The 21,757-nt window shown below is 44.2% G+C and overlaps 1 protein-coding gene across 2 annotated transcripts in view; it reads right to left on the reverse strand.

Annotated features, from left to right (window-relative positions):
- UBN2 (ubinuclein 2) overlaps positions 1-21,757 on the reverse strand; it is a 371,797-nt gene that overhangs the window by 262,250 nt on the left and 87,790 nt on the right. For both annotated transcript variants that reach the window (XM_030207117.1, XM_030207109.1), the window contains exons 5-6: positions 9,208-9,317; positions 3,103-3,580 (exon numbers count right to left, since the gene is read on the reverse strand). In XM_030207117.1, coding sequence (XP_030062977.1) covers positions 3,103-3,580; positions 9,208-9,317 — 588 coding nt within the window. The remainder of the gene's footprint in view (positions 1-3,102; positions 3,581-9,207; positions 9,318-21,757) is intronic.

Here is a 21,757-nt window from a genome sequence, read left to right on the forward strand (position 1 = left end):
TCAACCTACTGCTAGGCTGGTGTCAGTGTGGTGTGGAAAAGGGGAAACTCAAGGGTACTACCACCACCACCATTTACAGCTTGACCCTGCTCTTGGTCTCCATCAGTGACTACAGAAAATAGGGACTTGGGTAGACAAGCCTAGACTATTTGACTCTTCCCACAGCACCACAGGATTTCTCAAATGAATAAACTGGGAAACCCTACTGTTGTCATCCCAACAGTGCCCAAAACATAAAAGGTGAAAATGAGTACCATTAGATCTAAAAGAAAATCCTTCAGAAAACGGAAGAAGGAACCGACTGAAAATAATAAGAAACGACATAAGGAATGTCAAGTCAAATGCAGAGCGCTGATAAGGAAAGCTAAGAGGGACTTCGAAAAAAAGATTGCGTTGGGGCAAAAACACATTGTAAAATATTTTTTTAGGTATATTAAAAGCAGGAAGCCGGCAAAAGAATCAGTTGGACCACTAGATGACCGAGGAGTAAAAGGGGCGATCAGGGAAGACAAAACCATAGCGGAGAGATTAAATGAATTCTTTGCTTCACCGAGGAAGATTTGGGTGGGATACCAGTGCTGGAAATGGTATTTGAAGCTGATGAGTCGGAGAAACTTAATGAATTCTCTGTAAACCTGGAGGATGTAATGAGGCAGTTCTACAAACTGAAGAGTAGCAAATCTCCTGGACCAGATGGTATTCATCCCAGAGTACTGATAGAACTGAAAAATGAGCTTGTGGCGATATTGTTAGAAATATGTAATTTATCCTTAAAATCGAGAGTGGTACCAGAAGATTGGAGGGTGGCCAATGTAACACCGATTTTCTAAAAAGGTTTCTAAAGAGGAGATCCGGGAAATTATAGACCGGTGAGTCTGACGTCGGTACCGGGCAAAATGGTACAGACTATTATTAAGAACAAAATTACAGATCATATTCAAAAGCATGGATTAATGAGACAAAGTCAACATGGATTTAGTGAAGGGAAATCTTGCCTCACCAATCTACTACATTTCTTTGAAGGGGTGAACAAACATGTGGATAAAGGGGAGCCGGTTGATATTGTGTATCTGGATTTTCAGAAGGCGTTTGACAAAGTACCTCATGAAAGACTCCAGAGGAAATTGGAGAGTCATGGGATAGGAGGTAGTGTTCTATTGTGGATTAAAAACTGATTAAAAGATAGAAAACAGAGAGTAGGGTTAAATGGTCAGTATTCTCAATGGAGAAGGGTAGTTAGTGGGGTTCCCCAGGGGTTTGTGCTGGGACCGCTGCTTTTTAACATATTTGTAAATGACCTAGGGATGGGAGTAACTAGTGAGGTAATTAAATTTGCTGATGACACAAAATTATTCAAAGTCATTAAATCACGGGAGGATTGTGAAAAATTACAAGCGGACCTTACGAAGACTGGGAGACTGGGCATCTAAATGGCAGATGACGTTTAATGTGAGCAAGTGCAAAGTGATGCATGTGGGAAAGAGGAACCTGAATTATAGCTACGTCGTGCAAGGTTCCACGTTAGGAGTCACGGACCAAGAAAGGGATCTAGGTGTCGTCGTCGATGATACGTTGAAACCTTCTGCTCATTGTGCTGCTGCAGCTAAGAAAGCAAATAGAATGTTAGGTATTATTAGGAAAGGAATGGAAAACAAAAATGAGGATGTTATAATGCCTTTGTATCGCTCCATGGTGCGACAGCACCTCGAATATTGTGTTCAATTCTGGTCGCCGCATCTCAAAAAAGATATAGAGGCATATTTTCAAAGCACTTAGCCTTCCAAAGTTCCATAGGTTTCTATGGAACTTTGGAAGGCTAAGTGCTTTGAAAATATGCTCTAATAGTGGAATTAGAAAAGGTGTAGAGAAGGGCGACGAAAATGATAAAGGGGATGGGACGACTTCCCTATGAGGAAAGGCTAAAGCGGCTAGGGCTCTTCAGCTTGGAGAAAAGGCGGCTGTGGGGAGATATGATAGAGGTCTATAAAATAATCAGTGGAGCTGAACGGGTAGATGAAGCGCCTGTTCAAGCTTTCCAAAAATACTAGGACTAGGGGGCATGCGATGAAGCTACAATGTAGTAAATTTAAAATGAATCAGAGAAAATCTTTCTTCACTCAACGTGTAATTAAACTCTGGAATTCGTTGCCAGAGACTGTGGTAAAGGCGGTTAGCTTAGCGGAGTTTAAAAAAGGTTTGGACGGCTTCCTAAAGGAAAAGTCCATAGACTGTTATTAAATGGACTTGGGGAAAATTCACTATTTCTGGGATAAGCAGTATAAAATGTTTTGTACATTTTTGGGATCTTGCCGGGTATCTGTGACCTGGATTGGCCACTGTTGGAAACAGGATGCTGGGCTCGATGGACCTTTGGTCTTTCCCAGTATGGCAATACTTATGTAAGTATACTTTTGTTTTAAAAATCCAGATCTAAAGAGATTTGAAGATAAAAATCTAATCTCAGAACTTCTAGAGGTAGTAATCCAACTTTCTGTAAAAAAAAGAAGAGAGGTGTGGTAGCCGTATTAGTCCACTTTTAAAGGTAATCAATAGAAATAAAACAAAATAAAACATGGAAAAGAAAATAAGATGATACCTTTTTTATTGGACAACTGTTGTCCAATAAAAAGGTATCTTATTTTCTTTTCCATGTTTTATTTTGTTTTATTTCTATTACCTGTAAAAAAGAATAATCCTGCATGTTGATTTAGTATAGTAAATTTTAGTACTAGGAATAAAACTTCAATAAATCTGGTGCTCTACATTTTGCGATGCTATGAGTTTTTTTTTTTTTTTTTTTAATTACTGTTCATTCATGAAATTTTAATATCACAGACATCACTACATGGATTCACAGGTTACAAATCAAGCTCACTCAGAGATCAATGTTTAGTTAAACTCCCCATAAACCGAAGTGGACTACTGCCCAAGATGAAATGCAATTTGGGAATTCAACCTAAATTCTCCTTAGCTTGCATACGGGTAAAATAATGTTACTACTGATGTATATGAAATAATTACTGTTTTGGTTTAGCACTTGTCAAAACATGGGCAAACAAAACACTGTCTTGGAAAGTTTCCTTTTCTTTCAGTGATACTTACAGTTCGGAGATCCGCAACACGCTGATCCAGGGATGAGGGCAAACCCTCTGGGAGTGCAGGGACCTGCTTAGGAGACAGGACCTGAGATATGCTACTTGGCTGTGTAGCACTGCCATTCTCTCCTGGCTCTGAGAGAGGACTACCATTAGAAGCATCCAACAATCGGTCAAAGTCAATATCACCTAGCATCTCCAAAGCATTTTCAGCCTCCTGAAACAACTCTCGTTCACTGGTGCTCCCAAAGATGGAAAGAACTGGATCAGGGCCAAGATTCAAGTCAGGCATGTCGTTTCCAGGGGCTGAGGGCGGCTTCTGTGAAGTAATTACAGTTACAACTGGAGGGTTTTGGATGCTTTCTTTTTTCTTCAAGGCTTCCTTTTCTTTCTGAAATTTCCTGATCATGGCTGCAAGAGACAGTGAATCCTTGTATAGCTTCTTCTTCTTCTTCTCTGATTTGTGCAAGTTAAAGGCCATCACTCTGCAAGAAAAGACTTCAGTCTATTAACATAAAATATGGTGTCCTCACAAAAGTTCTTTAAGATCTTCCAATATCTCTATTTTTTTCTTGCATGCAGGTCAATAACTGCCAAGCCATTCCCAATCTGTTTTTGACTAACATGCATTCCTGTAAATGCTATTTGGCTGAACTTGATGCTTGCCAGAGGTAGTGTGTGCTGCTACGTCTTCAACTTAGTGCAACAATGTAGCAATGTAGTGAGAGATTTAAATAGATAATATTTACGTAATGTAATGAACCTAGAGAATGAAGTCATTCATCCTGAATAGGTGTTTGCAGAAAACAGGAGAATCATCAGTTACACAACAGGTTGACATCAACCAACAGCGCATTCTAGCTAACCAAATTTTGTTTTCAGCTTCATTCTGATTTGGCCATGTTTTGGTTTTAGCTAAAAATGCCAGCTCATTTTTAGCTGAAACTCAACCCCTCCCCCAAACAGAACCACTGCCCATGCTCCCACCACCCCTTGGCCCTCGCTGGGCCTACCATAGGAGACTTGGTGCTCTAGTGGCCTAATTGGGCCAGGAACGATCCCCAGCTGCTCCTGCCCCTGCTGTCTCCACTGTCAAAATGGCTGCCGAGACCTTCCGTGGCAGTCATGCAAGACTATCGCTGAAGGTCTTGGCAGCCATTTTGACGGTGGATTGGCAGGAGCAACTGAGGATTGCTCCTGCCTCGGTTAGGCCACTAGATCAATGTTTCCCAACTCCAGTCCTGGAGTACCCCTTGGCAGTCAGGTTTTCAGGATACTCACAATGAAAATACATGAGAGATTTGCATATAACTGAGGCAGTGTATGCAAATCAAGTTCATGCATATTCATTGTGGATATCCTGAATATCTGACTGCCAAGGGATACTGCAGGACTAGACGGGAAAAACTCCACTAGACCACCAGGGTTTAAGGTGGGGGGGGGGGCTCTGTCGGGAAGGTGGGGAGGGGAGGGAGGCTGGCTCTGTTCTGTGGTAGTGCCGGGAGTAGATGCTGTTGACAGGGGCCACCTTTAAATCTAGACTGAAAGCCCACCTCTTTAACATTGCTTTTGACTCGTAACCACTTGTAACCACTCGCCTCCACCTACCCTCCTCTCTTCCTTCCCATTCACATTAATTGATTTGATTACTTTATTTATTTTTTGTCTATTAGATTGTAAGCTCTTTGAGCAGGGACTGTCTTTCTTCTATGTTTGTGCAGCGCTGCGTATGCCTTGTAGCGCTATAGAAATGCTAAATAGTAGTAGTAGTAGTAGTCTCACCAGATTTGGAAGAAAACAAGCAGTTAATTTTAGCTGCGGATTTGGACAAAACCAAAAATCCTGGTTACAGTTCTGTTATTAAGCTAATATGCCTAACTCCAGCAAAGAAGGATGGACATATGCAGGACAGGAGGCGATTCATTTGTACTCAAAGAAAGTAAAGTTGCTTACCTGTAACAGGGATTTGCCATACATAGCAGAGGAATGCAGCTATGCTGTACAGTTATATCATTTGATGAAACCTCTGTGATGGAGCTCTCCTCCAGCTCAAGAGAAGCTTTTGGCTTTTCTTGAGCTTGTGTGAGAGCTTTCCTATGCCAGGTAACGCTCCTCTTCCTCTGAGTCTGTTCCCTAGCTAGCACATACATGTTGAAGTCATGCTGCAGAGAAGGAGTGCAGGTAAGTGTACCTGCATTCCTCTACTATTTATGGAAAATTCTCTTGCATGTATGCAACATAGCTTTTTCTGCAGACAAGCAAGATAGATGCAGGCACATTGTATGGTGATTCCCATGCTGTGTATCGCTATTAGAGCTATTAAAGCCAAAAGAATATCCTTCAAAGAATGGAAAAAGGATTCAAATGAAGAAAATAAGAAACAACATAGCAGGTTAAATGCAAAGCATTGATAAAAAAAAGAATAAAAGAGAATATGAAGAGAAACTTGCTGCAGAGGCAAAAAACACACAGTAATAACTTTTTCAGGTACATCATAAGCAGAAAACCTGCAAGGGAATCCGTGGGACCGTTAGACCATGAAGGAGTAAAAGAGGCACTCAGGGAGGACAAGGCTATAGCGGAGAGACTAAATGAAGTCTTTGCTTCAGTGTTCACGGAAGAAGATGTAAGAGATCAAACCTGTACCAGAAATGGCTTTCAAGGGTGATGATGCGGAGGAACTGAAAGAAATCTCAGTGGCCTAGTGGTTAGGGTGGTGGACTTTGGTCCTGGGGAACTGAGGAACTGAGTTCGATTCCCACTTCAGGCACAGGCAGCTCCTTGTGACTCTGGGCAAGTCACTTAACCCTCCATTGCCCCATGTAAGCCGCATTGAGCCTGCCATGAGTGGGAAAGCGCGGGGTACAAATATAACAACAAAAAAAAAGCCAAACCAACAAATTGAAGAGCAGTAAATCACCTGGACCGGATGGCATGTATCCAAGGGTACTGAAAGAACTTAAACATGAAATTTCTGATCTGCTGTTAGTGATCTGTAAACTGTCATTAAAATCGTCCATAGTACCTGAAGATTGGGAGGCAGGCCAATGTAACGTCGATTTTTAAAAAGGGTTCAAGGAGTGATTCTGGAATTTACAGACCAGTAAGCCTGACATCAGTGCCAGGCAAAATAGTGGAAACTATTACAAATAATAAAATTACAGAACACATAGATAAAAATGGTGTAATGGCACAGAGCCAGCATGGATTTCGCCAAGGAAAGTCTTGCCTCACCAATATGCTTCATTTCTTTGAAGGTGTGAATAAACATGGGGTTATAAAGGGGAGATGGTTGATGTAGTGTATCTAGCTTTTCAGAAAGCTTTTGACAAAATTCCCCAAGAGAGATTCCTGAGAAAATTAAAGAGTCATAGGATAGGAGGCAATGTTTGTGTCCTTGAAGAAGGGAGCTGTAGCCCTAATGAAAGACAAGGACTATTATGCATTATACAGTAAATTGAAGTTTTGGAAAAAAAATCAATTGAGAAAGAATAACTTGAGGTTATTAAACATTCTGATGACTTGTCTAATTTCAGCTACAGATATGGTTCGCAAATACTCCCTTGAAGCTTTAAAGATTCCACCAGAGGCACTACCCCTCTTGTTAGAGCCTACTATGTGTTTGGAACTGGAAGATCTGTTGGAGACCAAGGAGGAAATACAGCAATTATGGATTTAACAGGGTTCCTAGAAACATCAATGGAAGTTATTAAGACAAAGGATAACTTAGAGACAGATTGGAACCGTATATTATATATATACTTCAGTCATTTGAATACAACTTTTTCAGGTCTCATTTGTATTTTTTCTGATTTATCAAGGTCGACGCAGAAGAGACACCAGTAGTTTCTAGTTCTTGGAGTGAATTATGTACTGAAATTTCTTTGTACTTACTAGTTTTTGAGGGTAAACCTTTTATTATTTTTGACCTAAAATAGCCTCTTGAATTTGTAAATTTGAGAGTGTCCCAACTAAGGATGTAGCAACACAAAATTAACCACTGTAGGGCTGGCTGATATGTTTTACTTAGTCATATGTCTAAACTTACAGAATAGCATTTGATATTTCTTTATGTTTGTTTGATGATCCCCTCTCAATTACTGTGGACTGAGAATTGTTTACTTGGTGACTTCGGTTTATTATTATTTCCTTGTGATGTAATATGGATTACTTTATTCACTTGTGTAATTGTGAATGAATTAATCATGAAAGCATAATAGCCTCCCAACAGCTTTGAGTCCCAGACCAGCACAGCACCCCCAAGTGCCCATCTCCCATTTTCAGGACCAACATTGAGGCATACTCTACTGAGGAAGAAAAACAGCACCCCACCCAGAAAGGAGCAAGGCCTACCACAAGGCCTACAGCCCCAGAACTCTAGAGCTGAGACCACTAACTCCTTGGCGTAAGTCACACCCTAGGTCGAGGGTTCAAAAAGATGGACTTAACTTTGTGTCTATATTGGAATCTACCACCAAGGTATAGCAAGACCACCAGGTGGGTCTGGGATGGCACACTCAGATACTCTGCATGTAACCGAGTGACCAAGACAAACCTGTCCCTGACCAAGAACCAGGCAAGGACTGCCCAGGCCACAGAGAGGATCCTGAACTGAAAGGATCTGCACACTCACAACTGTGCAGGGAGAACACCTATCAGGAAGCAAGTAGTAGTCCTCTGTCAAATATCAAGAGGAAAGGACTCGCCCAGCCAGGCTGCCTACAAACAGACCAGCTACGATTCAAAGCGAATGGGCTCAAAGAACTTCCTGTCTTAGTTACCATCAGGCAGAAGAGGAAACTCCTTAACTGTCCCTGCTAGGGGATTGGAACCATGCCTGACCTTGCTTAGCCTCCAAGATCAGACAAGCGCTCAAGGTAGTGTGGCCAAAGTCATACTCTGCCCCCACAGAAAACAAGTGCCAGAAGGAACTGCTCCAACCTCAGTAAAAGGAGTGGGAGGAGGGGGGGGGGGAGACGGGACAAGGGCACTAGAAACAGGAGCTTCAAATGTCAGGGCAAACCTTAAGGGAACAACTTCCAAGAGGATGAAGGTGAAATGGACCCACTCATGAGGAACTAGCTTAAGTTTCTTGTCCACTAGCTCCCCCAAGGGTCCCCAGCTGTTCCAAGGGATCTCTTACACAGCACGGTGGATGCAATGGGATTCGGTCCTCAACTTTACAGCAATACAGAAATTCTGGCACAACAGGTGTAGACCTGTCCTGGGGCTGAGCCTCTAACTCCTGGCAGTCTGGAGCCAGCAAAAAAAATATCTCTTGCAACCCCACATTGAGCACAGCACTGGCCATTGTGCACACAATTGCCACAGACTGATGCAAATCCTTTCCCCTCTGAAACCAAGACTGTGGATTTACCTATTGGGATCCCCCTAGGACTTCCCCCTGCCCAAAATATTCTTGTACTGGTGTTAACACTTGTGCTGAGCTGCCTTCATCTCCCACCCCCCACCCCCCATTTTTTTTCTGGAAGCAGCTTTGTTCCCCTGACAAAGTGGAATAAAGCATAAGGCCAATCAGCCAAATTTAATTGCATTTTTATTGCTGCAGGGGAGCCCAATTGGTAGTGGAGGGAGGGGGTAATAGCAACATTCCCCCTCCCCCAAACTGCCCAGGCCCTGAGGGTCCCTCTGTTACACATCTCACCAAGCTAAAGCCTTTGGGCTAGAGGTGACAAACCCTTACCACACTCCACTAGGCTAAGGACCATGGCCAAAACCAAGGGACCAACTGGATCAGTGACAAGACCTAAGGACTCCTTTATGGTCTAACGGTCTCCTGTATCCTGGAGAATTAGATCTCAACAAACGACCTGCTGCACCAGACCAGACCTACCATTTGCTGCAGATACAGAAATACTAGAGTATTCCAGGATGCACCACGCCTTATACTGGAGACATCACTGTAATAATTCAGGAATGGACACAATCATTGGACTGGTCAAGTGGGATGATAAGGAAACTGATGCAACACCTATATATATGCCTTCCTTCCCTCTTTTCTACTTATAGGTGCTATACACGCTGATGAGGAAGACAGGATTATCAGTGATTTGATGAGTTATTTCCAAACACTTATTATATTATTAATTACCCTAGCTGTTTGGGGACCTTCATTTTCCGAGGCTTTTTCTCTTTCTCTGTTCCTTCTTCTTTCCGTTTTCTCTTCTTCATTGCACGTTCTTCATCTTTTAATTTGGATACCTATGAAGCATAACCCAAAACCATAGATCAATACATATCCAAAACCTATGCCTCCAAAAAGCACAAAAAAACAGGCAAGGAAGCAATTCTAAATCAATTTGATCTTACAGCAGCTTTGGTACAGTGGATCACTCTCTTGCTGCTTAAATTAAGTGAAATCGATATTTTTGGTAAGGTTCTTAAATGGTTTGAGAAATTTAAAAAAATAGAACATACAACATAAAAATGAATGATAATTTTTCTACAAGCTGGAGACCACCATGTGGTGTTTCTCAGGATTCACCTCTTTCACCCATTCGTTTTAACATTTATATGAGTCGTCTCAGGACTTACATACAGTATTTAGACTTACATTTTTACTCTTATGTAGATACTATAATTATTTTATTACCTGAAGCAAGTGATCTCAGTCAAATAATTCTCTTAACTGATAAAAGTATAAAAACAGTGGAATATTGAAATAATCAGTTTCAACTGAAACTTAACAAGGAAAAAAATCACGATACTTTGGCTAAGAACCTCTTTAAATTCCATTCCTAACTCTATTCAATTAGTATCTGGTATTTCTGTTCCCGAGAAATCCATTAAGGTACTGGATGTTTTGACAACACTATAAACATGAACTCGTAGATCAACATGGTGGTTAAAATAGTATTTTCAAATGCGACAATTACGTTAAATTTGTCACTTTTTAAATGAAGAACATTTTCAAGTTCAGGCATTAATTTTCTCACTTGGATTATTGTAATTCTCTATATGCTGGGTTATTCATCTATGTTCAAAAGCACAGAAACATGACGGCAGACTTCCTCAGTACCCACTAACTCCTTTTCCTAATGGATCCCATATGCCTGTCCCTCGCTTTCTTAAATTCTGACACAGTCTTCATCTCCACAACCTCCACTGGAGGCCATTCCACATATTCACCACTCTTTTGCAAAAACGTATTTCCTTAGATTCCTCCTAAGCCTATTTCTTCTTAACTTCATTCTATGCCCTCTCATTCCAGAGGTTTCCTTCATTTGAAAAAGCTCATCTCCTGTACATCAACACCACTGAGGTATTTAAATGTCTCTATTATATCTCCTCTCTCCCAGTGTATACATGTTAAGGTTTGTGAGCCTATCACGGAAAAATTATGTTCTTACCTGATAATTTAATCATACCAGACCAGTCCAGACTAATGGGTTGTGTCCATCTACCAGAGGAAACAGAGAAAATAGTTCCAAGTAAACCGCCCCTTAAGGTATCGTGCAGCCTGGACTGTTCAGTATTTCGAATAGCCAAGCAATGGTGCTCTGAAGTCTAGAAGAAAACACAGTTAATACCAAACAGGCAAACTCTTGGAGTCAATACGCAGAACCTCATTGTTCCTGCTTGGCCGAAGGCAACTGCAACTTCCCCTCACAGTGAAGTAAGCGGGAGGGAATGGTTCATACTGAGCTTGCCCAAGCACACAAAGATCTACCCCTGAATACGGGGAAAGAACTCTGTGATCCCAAGTAACAGGAGTCATACAGAGCTGGCACAACAAGTGGCAGGAGAGTGAATAGAGAAGATGAAGTAGGCAGTGCTGTAGGACATCCCACCATATTGAAGAGTCGTGGAAAAGCCAGGGATACCTAAAGAAAACAAAACTCTGACAGACTTTAGCCAGGGAGGGTATCTGGACTGGTCTGGTATGATTAAAGGAAAGAAAATTATCAGGTAAGAACATAATTTTTCCTTGTCATCTATACCAGGCCAGTCCAGACTAATGGGATGCAGCAAAGCAATTTCCAAAAGATGGAGGAGGGGGAGGGGGGGGAGAAAAGAAGAATACAGAAGGTTGAAAAATCAACAAAGCTATACACACAGCAAAAAACTGATCAGCAGAAAAGGATTTGAATATCCGAACCACCAGGCTAGAAAAGGAACTGAAGCCGTAGGACGTAAAACAAACATCCTGAGCAAAAGAAAAATTACATACCCCTGTCCCGAGAGTAGCAAAAGAAGCAGCAAAAGATACTCATGCCAAAGGACCCCCCCCCCCCCCCCCTGGAAGGAAGGCAACAGTCGTATCCGAGCAACAAGGAGAACTCTCTCTCCTAGACCAGGATCCACTTCTCCGAACTCTGGCAGGACAAAGACTAACTCCAAAACCTGCTAGTCTGCCTTAAGTCCAAGATGGTCGGATGAAGCGACCCTAACTAGTACTAGGAATGCGCAACCCCAAACAGTGCGCCACACTTCATAGACGAAAGGAAGCAAGGCCCAGGAACCACCCAGACCCGCGCCTAATGACAGAATCAAACTCCACAGAACAAGAAAAGACTCAGGAGTTGAAAGAACCAACTAACTGGAGCACTAGTCTCTCTAGGAGAACCATGAAGAAAAGGGCAGCAGCATACCAGGGTACAACCGTAGAAAGAGAGTACTCCTCAACCAGCTCGCTCTGGACTTAGGGATGAAAGAACGAGAATCGAGAGCCACACTGTGGAGAAACGACCCCCATGGTGCCAAGTAGCCATAAAAGGAGCAGAGACGAATTCAAACTCCAGCAAAGGAGAAGCTTTTCGCCAGCCACCAAGAGGCTACGGCAAGAAAAGGTGCCACAGGAATGGTAGCTAACAGGAGACAAGACAGCCTTGTCTAGCAATCTAAAGTGCGGTATGCCACGGCTGTCGAGAAGTTACTGTATCCAACCTGCAGAAAAGAGCTGGGGTTGACCGTCAAGGTGAAACAGTGCCCAACAGGCAAAGGTGAAAATACGCTCCACAGTCAGAGACTGAACTGTGTTCAAGGGACAGAAATGAAGCTGTGCTCATCACACAGAGTAGGATCCGTGCTCAACGAGAACAAATGGATTTGCACTCAAAGCACACAAACTGAGCCACGCACCATGGGCAGAGAAAGAATTGCACACCTCTGGCAAAGACAGAAATGCAGTGAACAAGCAGAGAAAAAGCTGAGAGTAACAGACAGAGGATGAGCAGTGCCCCACTGAAAGAGCTGGATGTTAGAGGTACCTGCAGAAATGAAGCTGTGGTACATAAGTACATAAGTACATAAGTAGTGCCATACTGGGAAAGACCAAAGGTCCATCTAGCCCAGCATCCTGTCACCGACAGTGGCCAATCCAGGTCAAGGGCACCTGGCACGCTCCCCAAACGTAAAAACATTCCAGACAAGTTGTACCTAAAAATGAGGAATTTTTCCAGTCCATTTAATAGCGGTCTATGGACTTGTCCTTTAGGAATCTATCTAACCCCTTTTTAAACTCCGTCAAGCTAACCGCCCGTACCACGTTCTCCGGCAATGAATTCCAGAGTCTAATTACACGTTGGGTGAAGAAAAATTTTCTCCGATTCGTTTTAAATTTACCACACTGTAGCTTCAACTCATGCCCTCTAGTCCTAGTATTTTTGGATAGCGTGAACAGTCGCTTCACATCCACCCGATCCATTCCACTCATTATTTTATACACTTCTATCATATCTCCCCTCAGCCGTCTCTTCTCCAAGCTGAAAAGCCCTAGCCTTCTCAGCCTCTCTTCATAGGAAAGTCGTCCCATCCCCACTATCATTTTCGTCGCCCTTCGCTGTACCTTTTCCAATTCTACTATATCTTTTTTGAGATACGGAGACCAGTACTGAACACAATACTCCAGGTGCGGTCGCACCATGGAGCGATACAACGGCATTATAACATCCGCACACCTGGACTCCATACCCTTCTTAATAACACCCAACATTCTATTCGCTTTCCTAGCCGCAGCAGCACACTGAGCAGAAGGTTTCAGCGTATCATCGACGACGACACCCAGATCCCTTTCTTGATCCGTAACTCCTAACGCGGAACCTTGCAAGACGTAGCTATAATTCGGGTTCCTCTTACCCACATGCATCACTTTGCACTTGTCAACATTGAACTTCATCTGCCACTTGCACGCCCATTCTCCCAGTCTCGCAAGGTCCTCCTGTAATCGTTCACATTCCTCCTGCGACTTGACGACCCTGAATAATTTTGTGTCATCGGCGAATTTAATTACCTCACTAGTTATTCCCATCTCTAGGTCATTTATAAATACATTAAAAAGCAACGGACCCAGCACAGACCCCTGCGGGACCCCACTAACTACCTTCCTCCACTGAGAATACTGGCCACGCAATCCTACTCTCTGCTTCCTATCTTTCAACCAGTTCTTAATCCATAATAATACCCTACCTCCGATTCCATGACTCTGCAATTTCTTCAGGAGTCTTTCGTGCGGCACTTTGTCAAACGCCTTCTGAAAATCCAGATATACAATATCAACCGGCTCCCCATTGTCCACATGTTTGCTTACCCCCTCAAAAAAATGCATTAGATTGGTGAGGCAAGACTTCCCTTCACTAAATCCGTGCTGACTTTGTCTCATCAGTCCATGTTTTTGTATATGCTCTGCAATTTTATTCTTAATAATAGCCTCCACCATCTTGCCCGGCACCGACGTCAGACTCACCGGTCTATAATTTCCCGGATCTCCTCTGGAACCCTTCTTAAAAATCGGAGTAACATTGGCTACCCTCCAGTCTTCCGGTATTACACTCGATTTTAGGGACAGATTGCATATTTCTAACAGTAGCTCCGCAAGTTCATTTTTTAGTTCTATTAATACTCTGGGATGAATACCATCAGGTCCCGGTGATTTACTACTCTTCAGCTTGCTGAACTGACCCATTACATCCTCCAAGGTTACAGAGAATTTGTTTAGTTTCTCCGATTCCCCCGCTTCAAATATTCTTTCCGGCACCGGTGTCCCCCCCAAATCCTCCTCGGTGAAGACCGAAGCAAAGAATTCGTTTAATTTCTCCGCTACGGCTTTGTCCTCCTTGATCGCCCCTTTAACACCATTTTCGTCCAGCGGCCCAACCGACTCTTTGGCCGGTTTCCTGCTTTTAATGTATCTAAAAAAGTTTTTACTATGTATTTTTGCTTCCAACGCTAATTTCTTCTCAAAGTCCTTTTTTGCCCTCCTTATCTCCGCTTTGCATTTGGCTTGGCATTCCTTATGATCTATCCTGTTACTTTCAGTTGGTTCTCTTCTCCACTTTCTGAAGGATTGTTTTTTGGCTCTAATGATTTCCTTTATCTTACTGTTTAGCCACGCCGGCTGACGTTTAGTCTTTTTTCCCTTTTTTCTAATACGTGGAATATATTTGTCCTGAACCTCCAGGATGGCGTTTTTAAACAGCATCCACGCCTGATGCAAGTTTTTTACTCTGCGAGCTGCTCCTTTCAGTCTTTTTTTCACCATTTTTCTCATTTTGTCGTAATCACCTTTTCTATAGTTAAACGCTAGCGTACTTGATTTCCTAGTTTCACTTCCTTCAATGCCAATATCAAAACCGATCATATTATGATCACTGTTATCAAGCGGCCCTCGTATCGTTACCCCCTGCACTAGATCATGAGCACCACTAAGGACTAAGTCTAGTATTTTTCCTTCTCTTGTCGGCTCCTGAACTAGCTGTTCCATGAAGCTGTCCTTGATTTCATCAAGAAATCTTATGTCCCTTGCGTGTACAGATGTTACATTACCCCAGTCTATATGCGGGTAATTGAAATCCCCCATTATTATTGTGTTGCCCAGTTTGTTTGCGTCCCTGATTTCCTTTAACATTTCCGCATCCGTCTGTTCGTCCTGGCCAGGCGGACGGTAGTACACTCCTATCACTATCCTTTTCCCCTTTGCACATGGAATTTCAATCCACAGTGATTCCAAGGAGTGTTTTGCTTCCTGCAGAATTTTCAATCTATTTGATTCAAGGCTCTCGTTAATATACAATGCTACCCCTCCACCAATCCGATTCACCCTATCACTACGATATAATTTGTACCCTGGTATGACAGTGTCCCACTGGTTATCCTCCTTCCACCAGGTCTCAGAGATGCCTATTATATCTAATTTTTCATTTAGTGCAATATATTCTAACTCCCCCATCTTATTTCTTAGGCTCCTGGCATTCGCATATAGACATTTCAAACTATGTTTGTTGTTCCTAAGTACATCATGCTTAGTACTTGACAGTATTAATTGGCAATCTTTTGTCTGATTTTTATTGTTATTTAAAAATACCCGATCTACTATCTCTTTTGCAACCTCACTATCAGGATACTCTATCTTCCCTGTTATGGTGATATCTTTGAAAGATACCTTATCCCGAACCATGCTCTTTTGAGCGACTGTCGGCCTTCCCCCCATTTCTAGTTTAAAAGCTGCTCTATCTCCTTCTTAAACGCCGATGCCAGCAGCCTGGTCCCACTCTGGTTAAGATGGAGCCCATCCTTTCGGAATAGGCTCCCCCTTCCCCAGAATGTTGCCCAGTTCCTAACAAATCTAAAGCCCTCCTCCCTGCACCATCGTCTCATCCACGCATTGAGACTCTGGAGCTCTGCCTGTCTCTTGGGCCCTGCGCGTGGCACAGGTAGCATTTCAGAAAATGCTACCCTGGAGGATCTGGATTTCAGCTTTCTACCTAAGAGCCTAAATTTTGCTTCCAGAACCTCTCTCCCACATTTTCCTATGTCATTGGTACCCACATGTACCAAGACAGCGGACTCCTCCCCAGCACTATCTAGAATCCTATCTAGGTGACACGTGAGGTCCGCCACCTTCGCACCAGGCAGGCAAGTCACCAGGCGATCCTCACGTCCACCAGCCACCCAGCTATCTATATGCCTAATGATCGAATCACCAAGTACAACAGCTGTCCTAACCTTTCCCTCCCGGGCAACATTTGGAGATATATCCTCGGTGCGAAAGGATAATACATCCCCTGGTGGGCAGGTCCTGGCTACAGGAGTACTTCCTACTTCACCAGGGTGATGCTCTCCTTCTAGGAGACCTCCCTCCTCCAAGGTAGCACAGGGGCTACCTGACTGGAGGTGGGACTTCTCTACAACATCCCTGTAGGTCTCCTCTATGTACCTCTCTGTCTCCCTCAGCTCCATCAAGTCTGCTACTCTAGCCTCAAGGGAACGGACACGTTCTCTGAGAGCTAGGAGCTCTTTGCATCGGGCACACACATATGACACCTCACCAATTGGGAGATAATCATACATGTGACACTCAATGCAAAAGACTGGATAGCACCCCTCTCGCTGCTGGACTGCTGACTCCATCTTAGTGTTTTTTGAGTTTTCCGTAATTTAAAACTTGCTAAAGTATTAAGGATATCAGCCTATCACTAACTTACAGTTCCTCCTTTAAACCCCAATCTTCAAATTCCGAAAGCACAAGCAAAATTTGTTCACTTACCAGAGAAATATCCTCTTCTCCCAGAACTTATTAGAAGGAGCACTGTGCACCTTGAGCAGAGGCCCCGAGTGGATCGGAACGGACCTGGGAGTCACTCTGGCGAAGGCTCCGAGGATATGCAGATGAGCTGCAAGTCCTCCACGGCACCTGAGAAGGCAACCGGTGGGAGAGCTGGGCACCTCTCAACCAAGAAAAGGCTTACCAGGGGTTAGGCCGAAGCCAGCATTCCTCCCCCTGAGGGTCACCTGATCCTGGCTAAGAAGTACCTGGTAGCGATGGAACTGTGTATAAAACGCAGACAAGGAGCTGCTTTCCACACGCAAACAAGGAGCTGCGCTTCTGACACCGGTAAGGAGCTGTGCTCCAGACGCCAGCAAGAAGCAGCACTCCACACGCCGACAAGGAGCTATGCTTCCTATGCACAAATGAAGCTGTGTAGCACCTGCAGTCACAGAGCTGTGCTCCACATACCACCCTGAAACTTCGCCCAATTTGCAGAGAAGAGTTGTACTAAACACACAGAGATGGAGCTGCGCTCCGCATGCAGTCAGGGAGCTGCGTTCCATACGCAAAGAGAGCTGCATGCCACACACAGACAAGGAGCTGCTTTCCACAGGCAGACACAGAGCTGTGTTCTACGCGCAGACACAGGACTGCACCCCACACTGAGACCTGCAGAGAAAAAACTACACTCATGTGACAATGGAGCTGCGTTCAACATGCAGAGATGAAAGGTTGCAGAATAAGCAGCGAAGGAACTTCACTCAGCATGCCATGATAGCGCTGTCCTCAACATACAGCAATGGAGCTAAAGCCAACCTGAGACTGTACCCAACATACAGCGATGGAGCTAAAGCCAACCTGGGATTGTGCCCAACATACAGCGATGGAGCTAAAGCCAACCTGGAACTGTGGAACCGTGCCCAACATGCCGCGATGGAGCCGTGCCCAACATGGAACGGTGGAATTGCATGGAATAATGAAGTTGTGCTCAACATGCGGCGATGGAGCAGCGCTCAACATGCAGTGATGGAGCCACGCTCAACATGCAGCGATGGAGCCGTGCTCAACAAGCAAAATGCATAGATGGAGCCTCAGGGAACAGCCAGAGAAGAAGGTGCTGCCAGGAGGCCAACAGGAAAGGAGCACAACTTGTGGAAATGCAGACCTGGCACTGCACTCCCCTGGCCCAGAGGGACTAAAACTACAAGAAGAGAAGGCCCCGTGCCCCAAGAGACACTCTTGGCCCCCAAGTGGTCTCTGAGCCACAATGGCTGCCCTCCTAGCCAACCGATACGAAACAGCAGTCAATGTAGTGAAAGAATTTCCGCCAAGAGGGAGGTAAGCATCACAGATCTGGAATCCTCAGACCACAGGGAGCAAAATGCAGCCGTAAGGCAGTGAGGAAGAAACAACTCTTGCCAGGCCAGGAACAAAGAGGAAGCTGGCCACTAACACCAAACTGAGGAAAAACCAGCTAAGGGAGAGTCAAACTCCACACCTAGAACAGAGTCACTTCCCTGCAGAAAAGTAGAGAAAAGTGCAGAGCTAAGAGCCAATAATCCAGATGCACAGCAATAAATCTGCTCAGCAGGAAAGAACTGCATCCCTTACAGAAAAAGGAAGGAGTGCCAAATGTGCCAGGAGAGAGGTGCCTGAAACTAGAAAAGCCAAAATCAGCTTGTGCCAGGCTAAAACTCCCGCCCGAAAGCAAGGGATGCAAGGAAGACCTGTGGCAAACTAGTCCTAAAAAAGTACATTCCCGTAAAGAGACACTGAACTGAGTCCAAGCAGAAGACTGGCAAGAATGGTGCACCCGGGGTTACTCAGAAGAGGGATTTGAGCTAGCAGTTACTCACCAAGGGCAACTCGGACCCCTGCCAGAAGAAAAGTACCCTGCAGACAAACCAGAGCAGACAGGAGGGATCCATGGGACGAGAGAACCAGAACCTCCCTAAGGAAGGGAGGAAAAATTGCTGTCAAAACAAGAATCAAATAGCAGGGGCATCTCAAGCAAGATGCCTGAAGCAGAAAACCGGACGGTCTGAAAAAGAACTGACCAACAGTCGTGTAAGGCTGACAGGAAAGAAAAAAATAGCCCTGGACTAAAAAGACCGAGCCTGCAGCCAAATGGAGCCAGCGAGAGACTTCCCCCACTTTGGAAATTTTAGATTAAGTCCTCCAAACCGCAAAGGTACAAGTTCCAGCAATGGGGCCGCCCTCTGAACCAGCCGCCGTCTAGGACAGAGAAGAGGAGAAAAACTGAGTTTCGTGATCCAGACATGAGCCGTGCCCCACAAAAAAAAATCAGAGCAACTGGTACCAGTTTGGAAGGGTCCAAGATCAGAATCAGACGCTGGCCAGCGAAATTCAAAGAAACGTTGCAAGCAGCCCCCTAGAATACACTGTCAAAGACGGGAAAATAAATCAGGTAATAGGCAAGAGAAAGAAGGAAAAACAAAGTTTCTTCCCCCCCCCCCCCCCCCCCCCAACTGAACATTCCAGGCTGCACAATACCCTTAAGGGGCGATTTACTTAGAACTATTTTCTCTGTCTCCTTCCGCTGGTAGATGAACACAACCCATTAATCTGGACTGGTCTGGTATAGATGACAAGGAAAATATGTTTTACCACTGAGACCGTTTACCAATTTGGTAGCCACCCTCTGGACCGAATCCATCCTGTTTATAACTTTCTGTAGGTGGGTCTCCAGAGACCTACACAAGGGCATTATCACCTCTTTTTTTCCTGTTGGTCATCCCTATCTCTTTAGGCACCCAAGCATCCTTCTGGCTTTGACCATTACCTTTTCTAACTGTTTGGCTACCTTAAGGTCATAATCACTCCCAAGTCCCGTCCTTCTTTCGTACACAGAAGCGTTTCACCCTCTATATTGTATTGTGCCCAAAGCTTCAGTTATTACAGAATACTGCGACGCCGCTTCCCAGATTTTTTTTTTAAAGGCAGGGTGGTGGCAGGAGAAGAGGGCTGTTGTCTGTCAACGGAGCTGGTAAGGCAGGTCGGGGGGGGGGGGGGGCTGGAACTGGGGTCTGAGAAGGGGCCATGAGAGAAAATGGAGGCCATGCCTGGGGCTGGTGGGAAAATGGGGCATGCCTGCGGCTGTTGGGAAAATGGGGCATGCCTGGGTCTGGGGCTGAAAAGGGGGGCCCTAATGCAAGGCATATGGATGAAGGGGGCTGGAACTGGGGGCTGAAAAGGAGGGTAGGTGGGATAAGGGGGCTAGTACTGGGACTGGGGGCTGAAAAGGAGACAGGGAGAAGTGGCTGGGGCTGAAGCTCGGGACTGGTGAGAGAAAAGGGCTGGGGTTGAAACTGGGGGCTGAAAAGGGGACAGGGAGAAGTGGCTGGGGGCTGATGCTCGGGACTGGTGGGAGAAAAGGGCTGGGGCTGAAACTGGGGACTGGTGAGATAGTGGGGCTGAAACTGGGGGCTGAAAAGAGGGGCAGGTGGGAGATGTGGGCTGGAAAAAAGGGGCAGAGAGAGGGGACAGATCCTGATGGAAGGGGGACGAGAGGGAGGGCAGACCCTGGATGGATGGGAGATGGAGGGCAAATGGTGGATTGAAAGGGCAGACAGTGAATGGAAGGGGGAGAGAGAGAGGGCAGACAGGGGCAGATGGAAGGCCCAAAGATAGAGGGCAGAGGTGGATGGAAGGACCAGAGATAGAGGGCAGAGGTGGATGGAAGGGCCAGAGATAGAGGGCAGACATTGGATGGAGGGGACAGCAGGGGGCAGACACTGGATGGCAGAGAGAGAACGAAGACAGATGCTGGATGGAAAGAAGACAGTGAAAAGAAGATGAGGAAAGCAGAAACCAGAGACAACAAACTGTAAATAAAATATATATTTTTATTTTTTTGCTTTAGGATAAAGTAGTATTGTAGCTGTGTTAATAAATGTTTATAATAGAACATGTAAACAAGGTAATCGTTTTATTGGACTAATTTTAATACATTTTGACTAACTTTCTGAGAACAAAACCCCCTTCCTCAGGTCAGGATAGGATACTGTAACAGCACTATACTGTATTGACCTGAAGGAGGATGTTTTGGCCTCTGAAAGCTAAATGTATTAGTCCAATAAAATAGTATTATTATCTATATTTGTTTTATTTCTATTTGTTAATTTGTAAAGTGGTGATTGATATTTGTTAGTTTTTTCAAATTTACATCTGCTGTCTTTATATTTTGCACAGTACTAGGGGACATTTTCTGTTTCTGTGGTGTTGCATTGTATGCAGAGTCTGGCACTCACTGTAGTGTTTAAGATGCTTTCCTTTTCCTTGTGTGACTCGTAGAAATGACTGCTTATGGTATGGTAGAATTGCTCTATAGGTCCTCAGTGTTTTGTATTCTTGGCATGCCTAGTACTGGATTTTGGAGGGGCGTGTTAAAAAATGACCAGCCCCGGGTGTCAACTACCCTAGCTACGCCCTGCAGGACAGTATGTACAAAGGATGATCGACTATGATTTAAATCCACCTAGAAGCTAAGATGAGTATGAAGCACTATCTTGTTCCTATAGACCTTGGTGTAAGTTGGAAAAGTCACTAAAGCCCAGAGCTCAGCGTATAGGCTACCTTACAGGTTAAGTACTTGACCTCATGAGAGCCTTATGGTTCAACATGAACTTTTTCTGGGGTAGACCCTTGTTAATATCCCTAGACATTACTAGGGTAATGCATCTGATATACCATCTTTCCGTGCTACAACCGAAGTGGTTTACATATTATATGCAGGTACACTTTCTCTGTCATTCATTCATTCTTATATCCCACAATTATCCAAAAACATTTGGTTCAATGTGACTTACAGGTACCAGGAGAAATTATAGTAACGTTTTACAATTACAAAGCACTACAGAACATCAGTAACACATAATTAACCATAATATTTCTTGAAAAGGTAGGTCTTTAATTATTTTCTGAACTGAACATTGTTTACAATGCTTCTTGTGTCCATGGGAATTGAATTCCACCATTTAGATGGATTTGTAAATTATGTTTCTGCAGTTGGGTAAGTGAAGTAATAGCAACCTCTAGTGGGCTCATAATCTAAGCTTTCTGCACCTGGGATAATGGAGGATCACAAGAAGCCATAGTGGGAACTGAACCCAGTTCCCCCATTTCTCAGCCTACT

The sequence above is a fragment of the Microcaecilia unicolor genome, chromosome 1, assembly GCF_901765095.1.
Source record: "Microcaecilia unicolor chromosome 1, aMicUni1.1, whole genome shotgun sequence".
Taxonomy (NCBI): Eukaryota; Metazoa; Chordata; class Amphibia; order Gymnophiona; family Siphonopidae; genus Microcaecilia; species Microcaecilia unicolor.